Below are 16,164 nucleotides of genomic sequence, written 5' to 3'. Positions count from 1 at the left end.
GATGCAGGCCGGGTTGAGGGACACCCTCCCCCCGTGCATGAATTTCGTGCACTGTGCCTCTAGTTATATTTACCAACACAAAACAGATAACCATAGATCTGTCACCATGGAGTGCCACTAAGGGAATCACATTTGGTAAAGTCACACATGTCTTGAACACCATTATGAAGTTAGATACAGCAAACCTGTTCCCAAGGAGAGCAACTTTTCTGTAGCTTAGCAATATGTGTCAATGCCTGTTCCATTTATCACTTCTTCTCCTTATCCTGCCCTGCTCTTCCCTCCCTTTTTCTAGATTTACTACCTCTCTACTTTACCTATTCAGTCACAACACAGAAGACTTTCCTTATACTTAAAAAACAAACTGCCTCCCTATCACTTGTTTTGGGTCATACATTCTGAGTAAAAGTGAGACAGTGTACCTTTTTTGCAGAGTATTAAAGGTCCAATGAGTCCTGAGGCAATATCTCTTGGGGCATCAATGTGGGAGTGGTAGATTCTGGTTACACAATTGCTGTCTTCCTCAGCAGGACTTTGTTCTTGGGTAGCATGAAGCCTGTATGTGTACTGCTCCCCTGGATGTACTTTGTCATCTGCTTTGTGGAAATCTGTGGTGTTATCAGGGTAGATGGCCCCTAGGAAGCAACATGCAATGAAATTGCAAATTGAATGTGTTTGAACTTGAATGAGAGAATAGATGTTTACAAATTTATTCAACAAATATTTATTCAACATCTTGTATATGTCCTCTTGGGGATGCAGTGATGTCCTATTTGATTATAGAGGAATGAGAGTCTAGTGTGTCTTGAAGCTTCACAGAAAATGTTACCATTTCCCTTGAGTCTTCAGGGAGCCATAATGGGTATGTCAGGAGCATAGTGACGGTTTGTAATTTAAAGAACCACTCTTGCCCTAGAGTCATGGTATGGAAGTATGAACAAAATAGCTATGCTCTCTTATAATTTGGAACTTTTTATATGATACCAGATTTTTGCCTGTGAAGTAACCATGAGATTTAAAAAAGTGTTTTATTTTAAATTTTGTAAATTTCTGAACACATGCACATTGGCAGAATAATATGATGAACCTCCATGCACCCATCAACCCAGCTTTAACAATGATGAATTCAAGGGCAGTCTTGTTTCATATTGTTTCATATGTATCCCACCCACTCTTATGTCCATCACCATCTATTTATTTTAAAGCAAGTCCCAGACATCATATCATTTTATTAATAAACCAGTGGCCCGGTGCACGAAATTCGTGCACATTGAAAGGGAATTAATTAGAGGAAATATTTTAATAGTGCTATTTGCCCTTTCTCTATAATAAAAGTGTGAGAGATAAAAGGAAATGAGTACAATGTATATGAAAATAATACATAATTTTATTAATAAATAAACAATAACAAAATGATATAACAACAATAACAAACTCATAATATAAAAACAACATTGATGCAAATAATGACTGATAAAGTTATTGAACTTATTCTAATATCTCCCTGAATACCACATTAAGAGTGAAAACACTTTCAGAGTGCTTGACTAATTTCCCTTGAGATAAAGTATTTACAACTTTAACTTTAACATCACATGCTCTTCGAACTTGAGAGAAAGCAACATATAACTGACCATGTGTGAAAATGGGTTCAGGTAGGAATATTCCTACTCTGTCTAGAGTTTGTCCTTGTGATTTATTAATAGTCATTGCAAATGCTGGCATCATGGGAAACTGTTGTCAAATTAATTTAAATGGGAGGCCAGTGTCAGATGGGGACAAATCAATTCTTGGAATCAGAACAACCTCTCCCTCTGCAGATCCTGTTAATACTTCAGCTTCGATAATGTTAGGCCATAATCTTTTGATAATAAATCTGGTACCATTACAAAGACCCAATTTACTATTAAGATTTCTCAATAGCATGATGATTACACCCACTTTCAATTTTAATTTATGGCACAGTATTCCTGGAGGAGTAATACTATTAAGAAATTCAATGGGAAAATTTTCCTTTTCAGCATCATCTGTTGAGTCAATGGAATCATCACTCAAATATGTGTGAAAATCTCCATCAAGTATATCCAAAATTTCTTCATTTAATTTTTGAAATTTTTAAATGTGCTCATTTTTTGGACAAAGAATTGCATGTTTAGATATATTGTTAATATTATCTATAGATATACTATTTCCAAAGGTGGCTTCAATAATAGATGCATTACAAATCATTTCATGGGGAATTTCAATAATATCCATTCCTAAATGAAAACTGCTATCAAGTTTGCCATCTCCAAGTTTTACTAACCACAGTCCACGATCGAGGCTGGCTTGGGTCCTGCCGGGGCGGCGGCGGGCGCTAACCCACACCGCCTGCCCTGATCCACGATCGGGGCTGGCTTGGGTCCCGCTGGGGCGGCGGTGGGCACTGACCCACGCCGGCTGCCCTGGTCCGCGATCGGGGCTTGGGTCAGTGCCCGCTGGCGGCCCCAGTCCGTGATCGGGGCTTGGGTCCCAATGGCAGCGGCGGGCGCTGCCCCCTTTCCTCACCATCTTTGCTGAATTAATTTGCATAGCACCCCTGATTGGCTGTGGGTGTAGCAAAGGTACAGTCAATTAGCATATTACTCTTTTATTAGGTAGGATACTTAAGTATGTATCTCTATAAGAACTCTTTTTTTAACATAGCCACAATCCTCTCTAATGAAAGAGTAATATGCAAATTAACCATCACTCTGCTACATAAGCCACGCCCAACAGCCACGCCACGCCCACAAGCCAATCAGGGCGAGTATGCAAATTAACCCCAACCAAGATGGCTACCAGAAGGGAGGCTTGGGTTTCCCCGGCAACAGAGGAAGCCAAGCTTTCCACACACTCTGCCGGGCCCAGGCCTCCACTCAAGACTACAAAGTTTCAATTGTAGAAGGTAAATAAATTCCAGATACCAGGGCCTCTGCTTGGGTCGCCAGGGGCGTGGCTGGCCTGCAAACCACCACAGGCCCCTCGCCCAGGCCTCTCCACGCCCCAAGGGAACCCCACCCTGATCCAGGACACCCTTCAGGGCAAACCAGCTGGTCCCCACCCGTGCACCAGGCCTCTATCCTATCTAATAAAAGAGTAATATGCAGATTGACCATCACTCCAACACACGAGATCAAGATAGCTGCCCCTATGTGGTCAAAGATCCTGCCCCAATGTGGACACAAGATGGCCACCACAAGATGGCCAGCATGGGAGGGCAGTTGGGAGGGAACACGCCTGCAAGGGAAGGCAGTTGAGAGGGACCAGGCCTGCAAGGGAAGGCAGTTGAGAGGGACCAGGCCTGCAAGGGAGGGCAGTTGAGAGGGACCAGGCCTGCAAGGGAGGGCAGTTGAGAGGGACCAGGCCTGCAAGGGAGGGCAGTTGGAGGCGATCAACCCTGCAGAGGAGGGCAGTTAGGGGTGACCAGGCCGGCAGAGGAGGGAAGTTGGGGGCAAACAGGCTGGCAGGGGAGCAGTTAGACATCAATCAGGCTGGCATGGGAGTGGTTAGGGGGTGATCAGGCTGGCAGGCAGAAGTGGTTAGGGGCAATCAGGAAGGCAGGCAGGCGAGCAGTTGAGAGCCAGCAGTCCTGGATTATCAGAGGGATGTCCCGTGGGATCGGGCCTAAACGGGCAGTCGGACATCCCTCGAGAGGTCCCAGATTGGAGATGGTGCAAGCTGGGCTGAGGGACACCCCCCCCCCGTGCACGAATTTCGTGCACCGGGCCTCTAGTACAATTATAATACCTTAAAAATTATGAATAAAACTGTAAAAAAGAAATAAGATAGTACTCAGCTTCTATGCTATGAATATAATTGTTGGGTTCAGAAAGAGAAACAAAAATATGTGGTTAAAACATTCACCTTCTAAAACAAGACTAAGAAAAGACTATTAATTTAAAAATCTAATTTTATCTTAATTTTTTGACTTGATTCTTATAATTTCAATGAACCGTATAATGGCCTCAGCATTTTTGCATATGATCATAGATGACATTTATTGAGATACTAGAAGCCCAGTGCACGAAATTCGTGCACGGAGGTTGGTTGTCCCTCAGCCCAGCCTGTACCCTCTCCAATCTGGGACTCCTGGAGGGATGTCTGACTGCCCTGGTGGGATCGGGCCTAAACGGGCAGTCGGACATCCCTCTCACAATCCAGGACTGCTGGCTTCCAACTGCTCGCCTGCCTGCCTTCCTGATTGCCCCTAACCGCTTCTGCCTGCCAGCCTGATCACCCCCTAACCACTCCGCTGCCAGCCTGGTTGATGCTTAACTGCTCCCCTGCCAGCCTGTTTGCCCCCAACTTCCCTCCTCTGCCGACCTGGTCACCCCTAACTGCCCTCTCCTGCAGGGTTGATCACCTCCAACTGCCCTCCCTTGCAAGCCTGGTCCCTCTCAACTGCCCTCCCTTGCAGGCTTGGTCCCTCTCAACTGCCCTCCCTTGCAGGCCGGGTGCCTCCCAACGGCCCTCTCCTGCTGGCCATCTTGTAGTTGCCATCTTGTGTCCACATGGGGGCAGGATCTTTGACCACATGGGGGCAGACATATTGTGTGTTGGAGTGATGATCAATCTGCATATTACTCTTTTATTAGATAGGATAGAGGCCTGATGCAGGGGTGGGGGCCGGCTGGTTTTCCCTGAAGGGTGTCCCGGATCAGGTGGGGATTCCCTTGGGGCATGGGGCAGCCTGAGCGAGGGGCCTGTGGTAGTTTGCAGGCCAGCCACACCCCCTGGCAACCCAAGCGGAGGCCTTGGTATCTGGAATTTATTTTTCTTCTATAATTGAAACTTTGTAGCCTGGAGTGGAGCCAAGCCTGCTGCTCCCTCTGGGCCAGCAGCCATTTCTGTTGCAGTTAATTCACCTTCTATAATTGAAACTTTGTAGCCTTAAGCGGAAGCCTGGCCAGCCAGGGTGTGCGGAAAGCTTTGCTTCCCCTGTTGCCGCCGGCAACCCTGGGTTGCTCTCTCAAGCTCCGTTCTGCGCCCATTTCTGTTTGAATTTGTTTACCTTCTATAATTGAAACTTTGTAGCTTGAGTGGTGGCTTAGGCCTGCAATGGCTATTGGAAAGCTTGGCTTGCTCTGTTACCTGGGAAACCTTGCTCTCTTGGCTGTAGCCATCTTGGCTGGGGTTAATTTGCATACTCGCCCTGATTGGCTGGTGGGCATGGCTTGGCTGGTGGGCATGGCTTATGTAGCGGAGTGATGGTTAATTTGCATATTACCTTTTTATTAGAGAGGATTACTATTGAGAGAATGTAGCTTGAAATGCAGGCAGACAGGGCAGGGGTCCAGTGGGAAACAAAGGCAGTTAAAACATTGGCAGGGGTAGATATGGCCGTTTGAGCAAGCCTAGTCACAGAAACCAACCATGCTAAAATATTAGAATGTTTTGGACACAGAACTGGAGGCATGGGAAACCAAGGGAGGGCCTGCAGTAATAAGGTGAACTGAAGCGTAGAAACAGGGAAAGTTCAGGTCCATTGCTGGGCAAGAACAATGAGGAAATCAATAAGGTAGTGACACAGGTAGACATAGAGCAGGCTTGTAGCAAATATATACCCCTGGACTACAAGGCTTCATGGGAAGCCCATTATTGGGCCCTCTTCCCCATGTGGGGAGCCTGAATCTGCTTGTAATAAATTTTCTACACTTTGCTTAAATCTTTTGGTCTACGGAGCTCATTCTTTGGTGTCGTGAGACACAACCCTGGGAAAAACTCTCAGCTCACCGTTCCAGTTATCACTATGTACTAATCATTGTCCCTATTTTATACATGAGGAAACTGAAGCACAAAGAATTTAAGCAACTTGCACAAAGTCATTCAGCCAGTAAAAGACAAAGTTGCCCTCGAACCTTGGTCTATCAGTTTTGAAGCCCTTGCTCTTAACCACAAAAAAACACCAACTTTTTTCATCATCGTTATCATCATCAAGTATTAAGGATGAGATGGCAGTCACCAAGCCTAAGGCTTTCAAGTCCTATATTTAAAGGACCTTTTGGTTAATAGTGCCTCAGATGTGACTCTGGGGCCATGCAGCCACATGCACTGTTTGGCGGACCTGTGAGAGTCCCCATGCTGCTTTAGCTGCCACAGTGTATCCAAAGTTCGGGTGGGAAGTGACAATGGCCACAATGGATTTACTGTCTTCAAAGATAAGACAACCCCTGTCTTGAGTCCTGTTTCTTCCTTCTGGACTTTTGCCTTTTCTAGGCCTTCAGGCATATTACTTATTTTTCTTATTCAGATTATTTGGCTGGAAAGAAATTGGACACTGAGAGGGATGTCCCAACTCTCACTGCCTCTCACTATGTGTCCACCCAGCAATCCCATCACATTCACACTTCACACAAACAATCACACCCAAGAGAAACATGACATTATTATGAATAATGTCAAAATACTTAATAAAATAGTTTGGAGCTAAACAACATAGTGACAGGTCTTATCTAAGAGTGGAGTTCATAGTCTTAGAAATTAAAATAGTGTTCCTACAGAAAAGTGAGAGAAAATTCCAGATAGAGTATGAGCTGAACTTACCCTCGTGTTCCTTATAGTAAATTATCCCATGCGAATGAAAAGTATAGGGCCTAGAGGCAAAGTTTTTTAAGTGTACATAAATAGTATCTCCAGTTTCTGCCTTGATAATAGGGCCTAAAAATCCCAGCCATGCAGGTTTTTCTATCACTGTCGTAAAGGTTCCATCTGTGTACTGAAGATAAAGGGCCTTCTTGTATACTCTTCCAATTCTATCCGGGCCATTCTGAAGATAGATGTTGGAATGTTCCCTGCAAAGGGAAAGAAGACACTCTATCAGAAGCCATACTTTCTGGGAGTCACATTATAATTAAAGAGGCATCACTGACCTATCACATCAAATGTTTGCCTATTGCTGGAGGGGCACCTCCAGAAAATGAAGAGGAGAGCTGGCACTTAGCCCTGCTACTTTCATTACGTGAAGTGTCCCAGGTGTGTGGCCAAGAACCACCTGTAAAGGTGCCATAAAATATGATGCAGTGTACCAGAGTGTTTCCTACAATATTTTTATATTAAAACACAGAGGTATTATGGAATAGAATATAAAATTAAAGTGAAATATTAAGATAAAGTAGTTACAAAATTTCTCACTTATGGTATACCTCTTTCAGTTATACCATAGCTGGGAAAATTTGAGTTTATAAGCAATCAATTTGGATATTTGTGTATATGTATATTGTTTTCTAAATAAAGTAAAATTAATGATCTTAAATTAATTCTATCATTTTTATTTCTTTTAGCAGCACTTAATCAAGGTTGGAATGATGTGTTCAATGTGTTTGGGTTTTTAAATTACCTTTAGCAAAAATAAATGAATAAGACTATATCAAACTAAAAACCTTTTGCACAGCAAAACAAAACAAAACAAAACAAAAAAACAACAACAACAACAAAAACAAACACAAACAAACAAAACAAAACCAAAAAACCCCAAAACAACAAAAACAAAAAACACCTGACAACAAAATAAAGAGGCAATCAATCAGATGGGAGATGATATTTGCAAACAGTGGATCCAACAAAGGTTTCATTTCCAAAATATATAAAGAACTCATAAAACTCAACACCAAAGAAACAACCCAATAAAAAAATGGGCAGAGGACCTGAACAGACACCTCTTCCAAGAAGACTTACGAACAGCTAATAGATCTTCAAAGTCACTAGCAATTAGGGAAATGCAAATCTAAACTATAATGAGATACCACCTCACACCTGTAAGGGTGGACATTATCAACAAGACAAGTAATAACAAGTGTTGAGGTTGTGGAGAAATGGGAATGTAGACTGGTATAACCACTATGGAAAGCAGTCTGGTGATTCCTCAAAAAATTAAGAATAGAGCTATCATATGACTCAGCAACCCACTCCTGGGTATATACCCAAAAAACTCAAGAACAAGTATTCACAAAGTTATATGCACCTCTATGTTCATTGCAACATTATTCACCGTGGCCAAGACATGGAAACAACCAAAGTGTCCTGCAATAGAGGACTAGATAAAGAATATGCCAAATATACACAATGGAATACTACTCAGCCATAAGAAAAGATGAAATACTGCCATTGGATGGACCTTGAGAACATCATGCTAAGTGAAATAAATCAGTCAGAAAAAGCTAAGAACCACATGATTTCACTCATAAGTGGGATATAAAACTAAACTCTGGACATGAACAGCAATGTGAGGTGGGGTGAGAAGAGGGTCCTAATATATGGTGATGGGAAATTTGACAGGTGGTGGACACACACTGTAATATACAGATCTTGTAACATAGAGACCCACACCTGAAACCTGCATGATCATATTAACAAATGTCACCCCAATACATTTAATAAAAGAATAAAAAAATTACCCTTATGTGTTTTTTAATCCTTTGCTACCTAGAATTCTTGAACATTGAATGTTTATATTCTGATTAGTAGCTGATTAACAGTTGCTTAAAACTTTCCTAAAAATATAAGCAAAGTAAATAATAGTCAAGAAAAACAAAACAAACAAAAAAACAAACAACAACAACAACAAAAAACACAAGAGATGAAAAAGAAGGAAAAGAAAGAAAGTGAGTTTGGTATTCAACCTTTGGAACTGATAGCTTGGTGGGAGCTGTGGGCACTGCAATCTTGTGCTTTGAGAGGGCCCATTTCAAACTGGACTTTGGCAAGTCCATCTACAACCAAGCAACCTAAGTCTCCTTCCTCCAGGAGGAAAAAAAAAATAAAAAACTGCTCACACTCAGGCTGATGATCTGGGGTTTGTGTTTGTGGGGTGTTTTGTGTGTGTGTGTGTGTGTGTGTGTGTGTGTGTGTGTGTGTGTGTGTATTGACTACTTTTGTCTCAGGGACCTTTGATGCCTTACCATTTTCTACTCAACCCTGCAAGGTCCAAATAATCTGATTGAGGAATAAACATCATCTTGTTTTTTCAGCTGTGAGCTCATCAGAAAGAGTGAGAGAAATTTTCCCTTTCCTTCTTCGAGACAAGAACACAGCTTGTCTGGGAGCTCCGGACTTTCATTTCTGCAGAGTTTAAAGACCTAGCTTTTAAAAATCTAGGGCTCTGGCCTGAATTTTCTTAAGTTTAATGTGTATAGGAATCTATGGTGGGCCTTGATAAAAATGCAAGTTCCTGAGCCCCAAACCCGTTGATTCTGATTCTGTGCAGCTGGGTGGGGTTTGAGCATCTGCATTTACTAAGACCCCCTACCCCCACCCTATGTATTCTGATGCTGCTCTGGGCTCATTTAGTTGCTTGAGTTGAGTGGAGAGGCTCACAGTGAAGGCAAAGTCTCTTAGCTGCCCAGCTGAAGAGGCAGTGGATTTCCTTAAGAGCGTGAGACAGAAAGATGGCAGGGTCTGTTTCCAGACCATATTAGGTAGTGGCCAGGCCTCTGCTGGCGTGGTGCATGCGGGCAGCAGATTAAGGCTGGAGCCAGGGAGCATGGTGGCTTGGCAGTGGTAGCGTGGCTAAGTTCAGGCAGCAGGAGCAGGTGTTAATAGCAGAGCCATCTTGTTCTGGGTTGACTGGGGGCTTCAACAATGAGCATAATGTAATTGTTATCATATACCAAACACCCCAATTTTCCTGGATTATATAAACCTCAGGATTTTCAAATTGTTCAGTTAAAAATGAATGAGATGGGGGCTTCTTTCCCCATCATGGTGAGAAGAGGGTCAAGCAGAAAGTTAGAAAAATAAAGAAATGATATCTTTAATATCTAGTATGGGGTGGCAAATCCATGTTTATGCCTTCATTTCTCCTATTTGTTTTCATTTTCGAGTTGTTTGTATGTTTCCATTTTGTTAGAACAAAACAGAAAAAAAACAACCACAATTCAGCAAGGCTCAGAAAAACTTCAAGGACATCAAAGTGCATATAAAAACAGTAGGACAAGGGTGTGGATTTCCCCCCAAGTTGCAGGATTAGTAGCAATGGAATGGTCTTAATAAATAGATGTTTTAGCAAAATTCGGAAGCATTGAAGACCACTGAGATACAGGTTTATCTCGCCCATGCTGCTGACAGGAGCCCAGCGAGAGTACAGTTCACTCAGGTGCACAGCTGCAGCTGCAAAGCTCACAGAGCAGAGATGCAAGTCACGAGGCTGCAATAAGCACTGGGGTGGGTCTCAGCCCATCCTCCACTCCCCCCGCCCCCGCCCTGGCCACTCCAGCCCCGGCCCGGTCCCTTGTCTGCCTGCAGCCCTGCTCCCGCTGCCGCCACTCCCACGTGCTGATGGCGCCGGCCCTGCTTGCACCCGTCGACAGTGCAGAACAATTGGGGCAGGCACCAGCAAGAGGGTGCGAGTGGGGCCGGCGCCGTCAGTCGGTGCAAGTGGAGGCTGCTGCCCCATCACCCCTCAGGAGCAAGGGGGAGGTGGAGAAACCCTCAGCGGCAATCGGGACTGGCAGCCGCTCACACCTGCTGATGGCGCCACGTGATTGGGACCGGCACTGGGCACCAGTAGTAGGTGTGAGTGGCGGCTCTGGTGCCAGCTGCGGGTGCGAGAGGGGCCGGCGATGGCAGCAGGTGCAAGCGTCGGGTGGGACCGTGGCGTGCGGGAGCAGATAATTTTCAGTAACCACCAGAGTCTCGCCCCGATGACAGCGACCGGTGCCCCACCTTGGTCTGGCGCCCCCCTCACTTGCTCCACCATCCCGCAGTGGCCCATGCCCACCATGTTCCGTACATGCCCTGGTGGTCAGCGCATGCCATAGTGATCAGTTGTTTGGTTGTTCGGTTGTCCCCCATATTAGCCTTTTATTATATAGGATTAGGGAAATGTGGGTAATATGTGTGAAAAGTTCTGGATTCTTGGTTTCATTAATTGATACATAGTATATGAGTTTTCTATTGGTGCATAACAAATTATCACATAGCAGCTTAAAGCAACATTCATTTATTAGTTCACGTTCTTGGGGCTGATGTCTGGCATGGCATGCTGGACTCTGCTCAGGTGATACAAGGCACTGGCTGGGCTGAGTGCTTATCTGGAAGCTCTGTGGAAAAACCCCCTCCCAGGCTCATCCTTGTTGTTGGCGGAATTCAGTGCCTTGTGTTTGTAGGATTGAAATCCTTGTTTCCTTGCTGGCTGTCAGCTGACACCTCCCCCAGTTCCTGAAGGTGACCATCTTCCTTCTCAGGCGGCCCTTCAGTTTGTTGAATCCTGAAACTTTTTTGACTCTCTCTGACTTCCTCTTCTTCCCCTAGAGAGCTCTCTGCTTTAGACTAGGCCACTCAGATCATCTCCCTATTTGAAGTCATCTGTGCCACTGAATGTAGTGATCTTTCATGATTTGGGGAGAGTGTGGGGCCATTTAAGAAATTCTGCCTATTACACATAGGAATCCCAAGGAAAACAGTTAAAAATGAACTGATAGGCAAAGACTCAACCTGGGTGGACAAGTACATAGCACAAGCAAGTGGATGATAGGTCCCAATTAGCCTGGCTTCATTAGCACAACATGAAAATAGCAACTGTTCTATTTCTGGTTTATTTCTCAAACCTACCATAGGCTGGAAAACTAAGTAACAGAGTTTGTAACAATTGTATGTTAAGTAAGATATGCCAAGCCTGAGCGAGAGCCTGCAAAGTCCAGGGAAAGGTTTTTGCAATGGCTGTCCTTGTGCTAAAGAATTTTTCACTTACTTCTAGCTTTCTATATATCACCAGAAAAAAAAGGTAGTCTGGAGATAACAGGAGTATTATTATTTGTTGGCCTTATATAGAAAATAAACACAACAAATATTTAATTAATGCCTTTCATAGGCCTAGAACACCCTGTTGTGCTTACTAATTGTTTTGTATATGTATTGTTTTGTAAAATATAAATAATTTAGGAGCAGAAAAATGTATTTTATAGAATCTTCATTTATTAATTTGTTAAAGTGACAGATAAGTCACTCACCTTAGAAAATGACAGTACTAAATATAAAAAATTACTTTCCATCTCATTCCATTAGAAATAAATATTATTGGCATTAATACAAGAGAGGTAAACTATTTTCCTAGTAAAAAATCCATATATTTCTCTATTTTAATATCTGCTTATATTTTCAGTTTCACTAACCCTATAACTGACTTTTTATATTTCATTCTATAGTTTGCTTTATTGCATAGTGTGAAACAGTCTACATTAGGAACAAGTGAAAATTTTTATAACACAGCCTATAATTTCTTCTAGCTTCCTATATATCTTTTATTCATTTATTTTTATTTATTCACAAACATTTATTTAGTGTCTCCTATGTTCTAAATACTACTGACCAAGCAGTGAATGTAGCAGATGGATTTGCTGTCATCACATTTTCTATTCATTGTCCAAAATCTTCAAGGTCAACATCAACTTAAACTTCATTCTTTGCCTGATACCCATCTTGCACTCTTTCAACCTTGCTTCTCAGCCTATTCATCTCCACTCCTTTCTAGCCTTCACACACCAATTATATCTGGTGATATCCCATCACCCTTTGCTGACTGGGTTGGTGTTATGGTCTGAATACTTATGTCCTTCTCAAAATTCAGATGTTGAAATCCTACCCTCTTAACGTATTAAGAGATGGCACCTTTGGGAAGTGGTTAGGTCATAAGAATGGAGCCCTCATGAATAGATAAGACCCTATAAAAGAAGCTCCAGAGAGATTCTGAGCCTCTTTCACCATGTGAGAACACAGTGAAAAGGCTCTGACCCAGGAAGAGAGCTCTCACTAGAACATGACCATGGTGACGCCTTGATCTTGGACTTCCCAGATTCCAGGACTGTGAGAAATATATTTCTGTTGTTCATAAGCTACCCAGTCGGGTACCTTTTGTATAGCAGCCTTAACCAAGTCAGATGGATATGCTGGTCATCAGAGACGAAGAAGGAAGCAAAAAGTTGCTAGCTAAACTCATTCATACAAAGAGTTTAGCATAATATGAGCAAATTTGCTGAAGCTCTAGTCAATATTTACTATTCAGATCTATTTTAAAAACACCACAGGCAGAGTAAACAGTGCCATCTAAAGTGTGCATGACCCTAGGCTGTGTTGAAGCCACAGGAAATTATCAAACCAATGTTGCATAACCTCCCAGCACAGGCAGGATAAAAACAAAGAAATTCTTTGCCCACTAACCCTTACCCCATGAAAACATTCTTTTTAAAAAAAATATATTTTATTGATTTTTTATAGAGAGGAAGGGAGAGGGATAGAGAGCCAGAAACATCGATGAGAGAGAAACATCGATCAGCTGCCTCCCGCACACCCCCTACTGGTGATGTGCCCGCAACCAAGGTTCATGCCCTTGACCGGAATCGAACCTGGGACCTTTCAGTCCACAGGCCGACGCTCTATCCACTGAGCCAAACCGGTTTTGGCAAATGAAAACATTCTTAACAAATTCCCTGTCTCATCTATTCTCTAACTCTAGAATTATAGACTTCTTTATTGAAACATGCTTGGGGCAATGTCTTCAGCTTAGTTTATGCCCAATAAAACTGGTTGATTTTTAATCATGAATAATGGAAAAAGGATGGTGGTTGGGAATATGGAGTAGGAAAGTACCTTTTTTACAGATGTATCTGATTTTTTTTTTAATGTACCTAGTTTCCCCCAAAACATGCATATGATTTACATTATATTTAATCAGGGGAAATAATACTGAATCCATATAAAATAATGGTTTTGATGAAACCATGAAAATATGTCATGCTCTTAAGAAGAGAAATTACCTCAAAAACAGGTTTAAAAAAATAATTGCAAGATGTATTAGTTTTATTTACAACTAGAGGCCCGATGTACGAAATTCGTGCATGGGTAGGGTCCCTAGGCTTGGCCAGCAATCAGGGCCAATCCGTGGGGCGATCGGTGGGGCAATCAGGGTCCCCCGCTGGCACCTGCCTTAGCTGGGCTTGGGGCCTGCTGGCTGGGGGCAGCTCCTGCATTGAGCGTCTGCCCCCTGGTGGTCAGTGCACATCATAGCGACAGTCATTCCGCCATTCAGTTGATTTGCATATTAGGCTTTTATTATATAGGATGAGTTATTTTTAGGCCAGAAACTATCCTTACTGTATATTAGTAAATTAATTACAAAGTTAATAGTATTATCATCTATGCATTTATTTTTTACTGTGAAAAATTTCAAACATACATAAAATTAATAAGAATAGTATATGCCCATCAACAGTGTACAATTATGAAATTTGATATACTTATTTAGTTTTTGTTGTTGTTAATCCTCACCCAAGGATATTTTTCCATTGATTTCTAGATAGTGGAAGGGAGGGGGAAAGACAGAGAGAGAGAAACATTGACGTGAGAAAGACACATTGATTGGTTGCCTCCTGCAGGGATCAAGCCTGCAATTGAGGGACATGCTCTTGACCAGAATTGAACCTGGGACCCTTCAATCCGAGGGCCAACACTCAATCCACAGAGACAAAACTGCATTTTTAAAGATACAATCCTAGCCCAATCTGATGGTCATTGGGATAACATATGCTTTATTACCATTAAAATATGTTTTTAAATGTATTGAACATTGCCTTTCAATGCAATATTTCAATTTGGTGGCACATGTTTATTAGCTTTATTAAAAGTGAGGACCTTAGTCCTGGCTGGTGAGGCTCACTAGGTTAGAGCATCCTCTTGAGCACCAAAGGGTCCTGGGTTTAATTTCTAGTCAGGGCATATACCCAGGTTTTGGGTTCAATTCCCAGGAGGCAACCGATCTATGCTTCTCTCTCACATTGATGTTTCTCTCTCTCTCTCCCGTCCTCCCTCTCTCGAATCAATAGAAAACATATCCTTGGGTGAGGATTAAAAAAAAAAAAAGTGAGGACCTTAGCACAAGTAAACTTCCATTACACAAACTTCAAGGAAAACTATGCTCTTGTTTTTGTGTATGGTAACTATTGCTGGAAATAAGAGGGCTTTCAACTGCAACATAAACACAGTTAAGTACATAGAGTTTTTCACATGATACAGGTGCAAAAATATCACAATCGATATTTTTGCACCTGTATCACGTGCAAGCACTATATTGAGAGCTTTCTAAGCACCCACTCTTCAAACAACCTTTTTAGGTTTTCTTGTTTTCTCCATCCTACAGATTAGGATGCTGAAGCTGAGAGAGATCAGTTAACTGTCCAGTCATCCAACAAATGTTAGGCACAGTCGTATTTGTTAAACTTGTATTTTATTTCTATAAATGATGTTTTTAAAGCATGAAAAATTTTATCCTTACCACTGATAATCAATAAATGGTGTATAATAAACATAACGTTGTATAATAATTATTTAAATTAACGAATGTCTGCATAAACAAACAAGAGGACTGAGTCCTGATGGGAGATGCAATTACAACCTGCGGCGGTCCTCAGAAGCCTGCACAGGTCCCGGGACCAAGGGGTGCGAATAGGGCAGACTCTCAAAACAAGCAAACAAACAACCCAAGAATTTCAAGGACATTTATTAAGTGTCTTGGATTTCAAGTCCACATTTTCAGTTTCTGTATAGAACAAATTAAATAAATATTTAATCTTATTGGCTTTATTTTTAAATGGATAATTAGCAATAAAAATAGTGACTTACGTGTCAACGGCAATAAGTTTCTTTTCCCCATTCTCAGAGGCATAATTCCAAGTTGTTTCAATAATTCCAATGTAATAATGCTTTTCTTTTGCCCAGGCTGGGGTACTATGTAAAAATAGAAAAATACCCAGCAACAAAATCTTCATTTTTTTTCTCTCTTGGAGCCCCAGAAGCAATGAAGTGAAATCAGGAGCAGGCAGTTTTATAAGTAAGACTTTCTCCCTTTATTTGCTTGATTGACACAATTTAATGTTGCATAAGAGTAAAGTGTTTCGTTAAAGCAAATAACATTTTCCGCTTTCGTTCAGTTCTCGTAAACCCAGAAAAAAAATTGTTTTTCATTGCCAAGCTTCTCTGATTACACATAAAAAGTCAACAGCTATTGCTGGGGGACTAGAGTGTGCATAAGTCTGTGCCTTTTCCACTCACTGTGTAAATTCCAGGAGGGCAGAGGTCACCTCTAAATGCTCCTTTTGTTCCTCCACAAGGCGCCACAGTACAATGCCCTGAACACTCTGCACTTTTAATCAACCA

At 42.2% G+C, this 16,164-nt stretch overlaps 1 protein-coding gene across 2 annotated transcripts in view; it reads right to left on the bottom strand.

Moving 5' to 3' along the window:
• Positions 1-15,776, bottom strand: part of LOC307094879 (ceruloplasmin) — a gene marked incomplete at both ends in the record, with an annotated part of 89,567 nt that extends 73,791 nt beyond the window's left edge. For both annotated transcript variants that reach the window (XM_079764008.1, XM_079764009.1), the window contains 3 exons: positions 423-635; positions 6,565-6,812; positions 15,631-15,776. In XM_079764008.1, coding sequence (XP_079620134.1) covers positions 423-635; positions 6,565-6,812; positions 15,631-15,776 — 607 coding nt within the window. The remainder of the gene's footprint in view (positions 1-422; positions 636-6,564; positions 6,813-15,630) is intronic.
• Between the last annotated feature and the right edge of the window lie 388 nt (positions 15,777-16,164).

Source organism: Cnephaeus nilssonii (assembly GCF_951640355.1).
Source record: "Cnephaeus nilssonii genome assembly, chromosome: 3".
Lineage (NCBI taxonomy): Eukaryota > Metazoa > Chordata > Mammalia > Chiroptera > Vespertilionidae > Cnephaeus > Cnephaeus nilssonii.
Note: the sequence above shows the minus strand (reverse complement) of the source record. Positions and strands in the feature narration are given on the sequence as shown.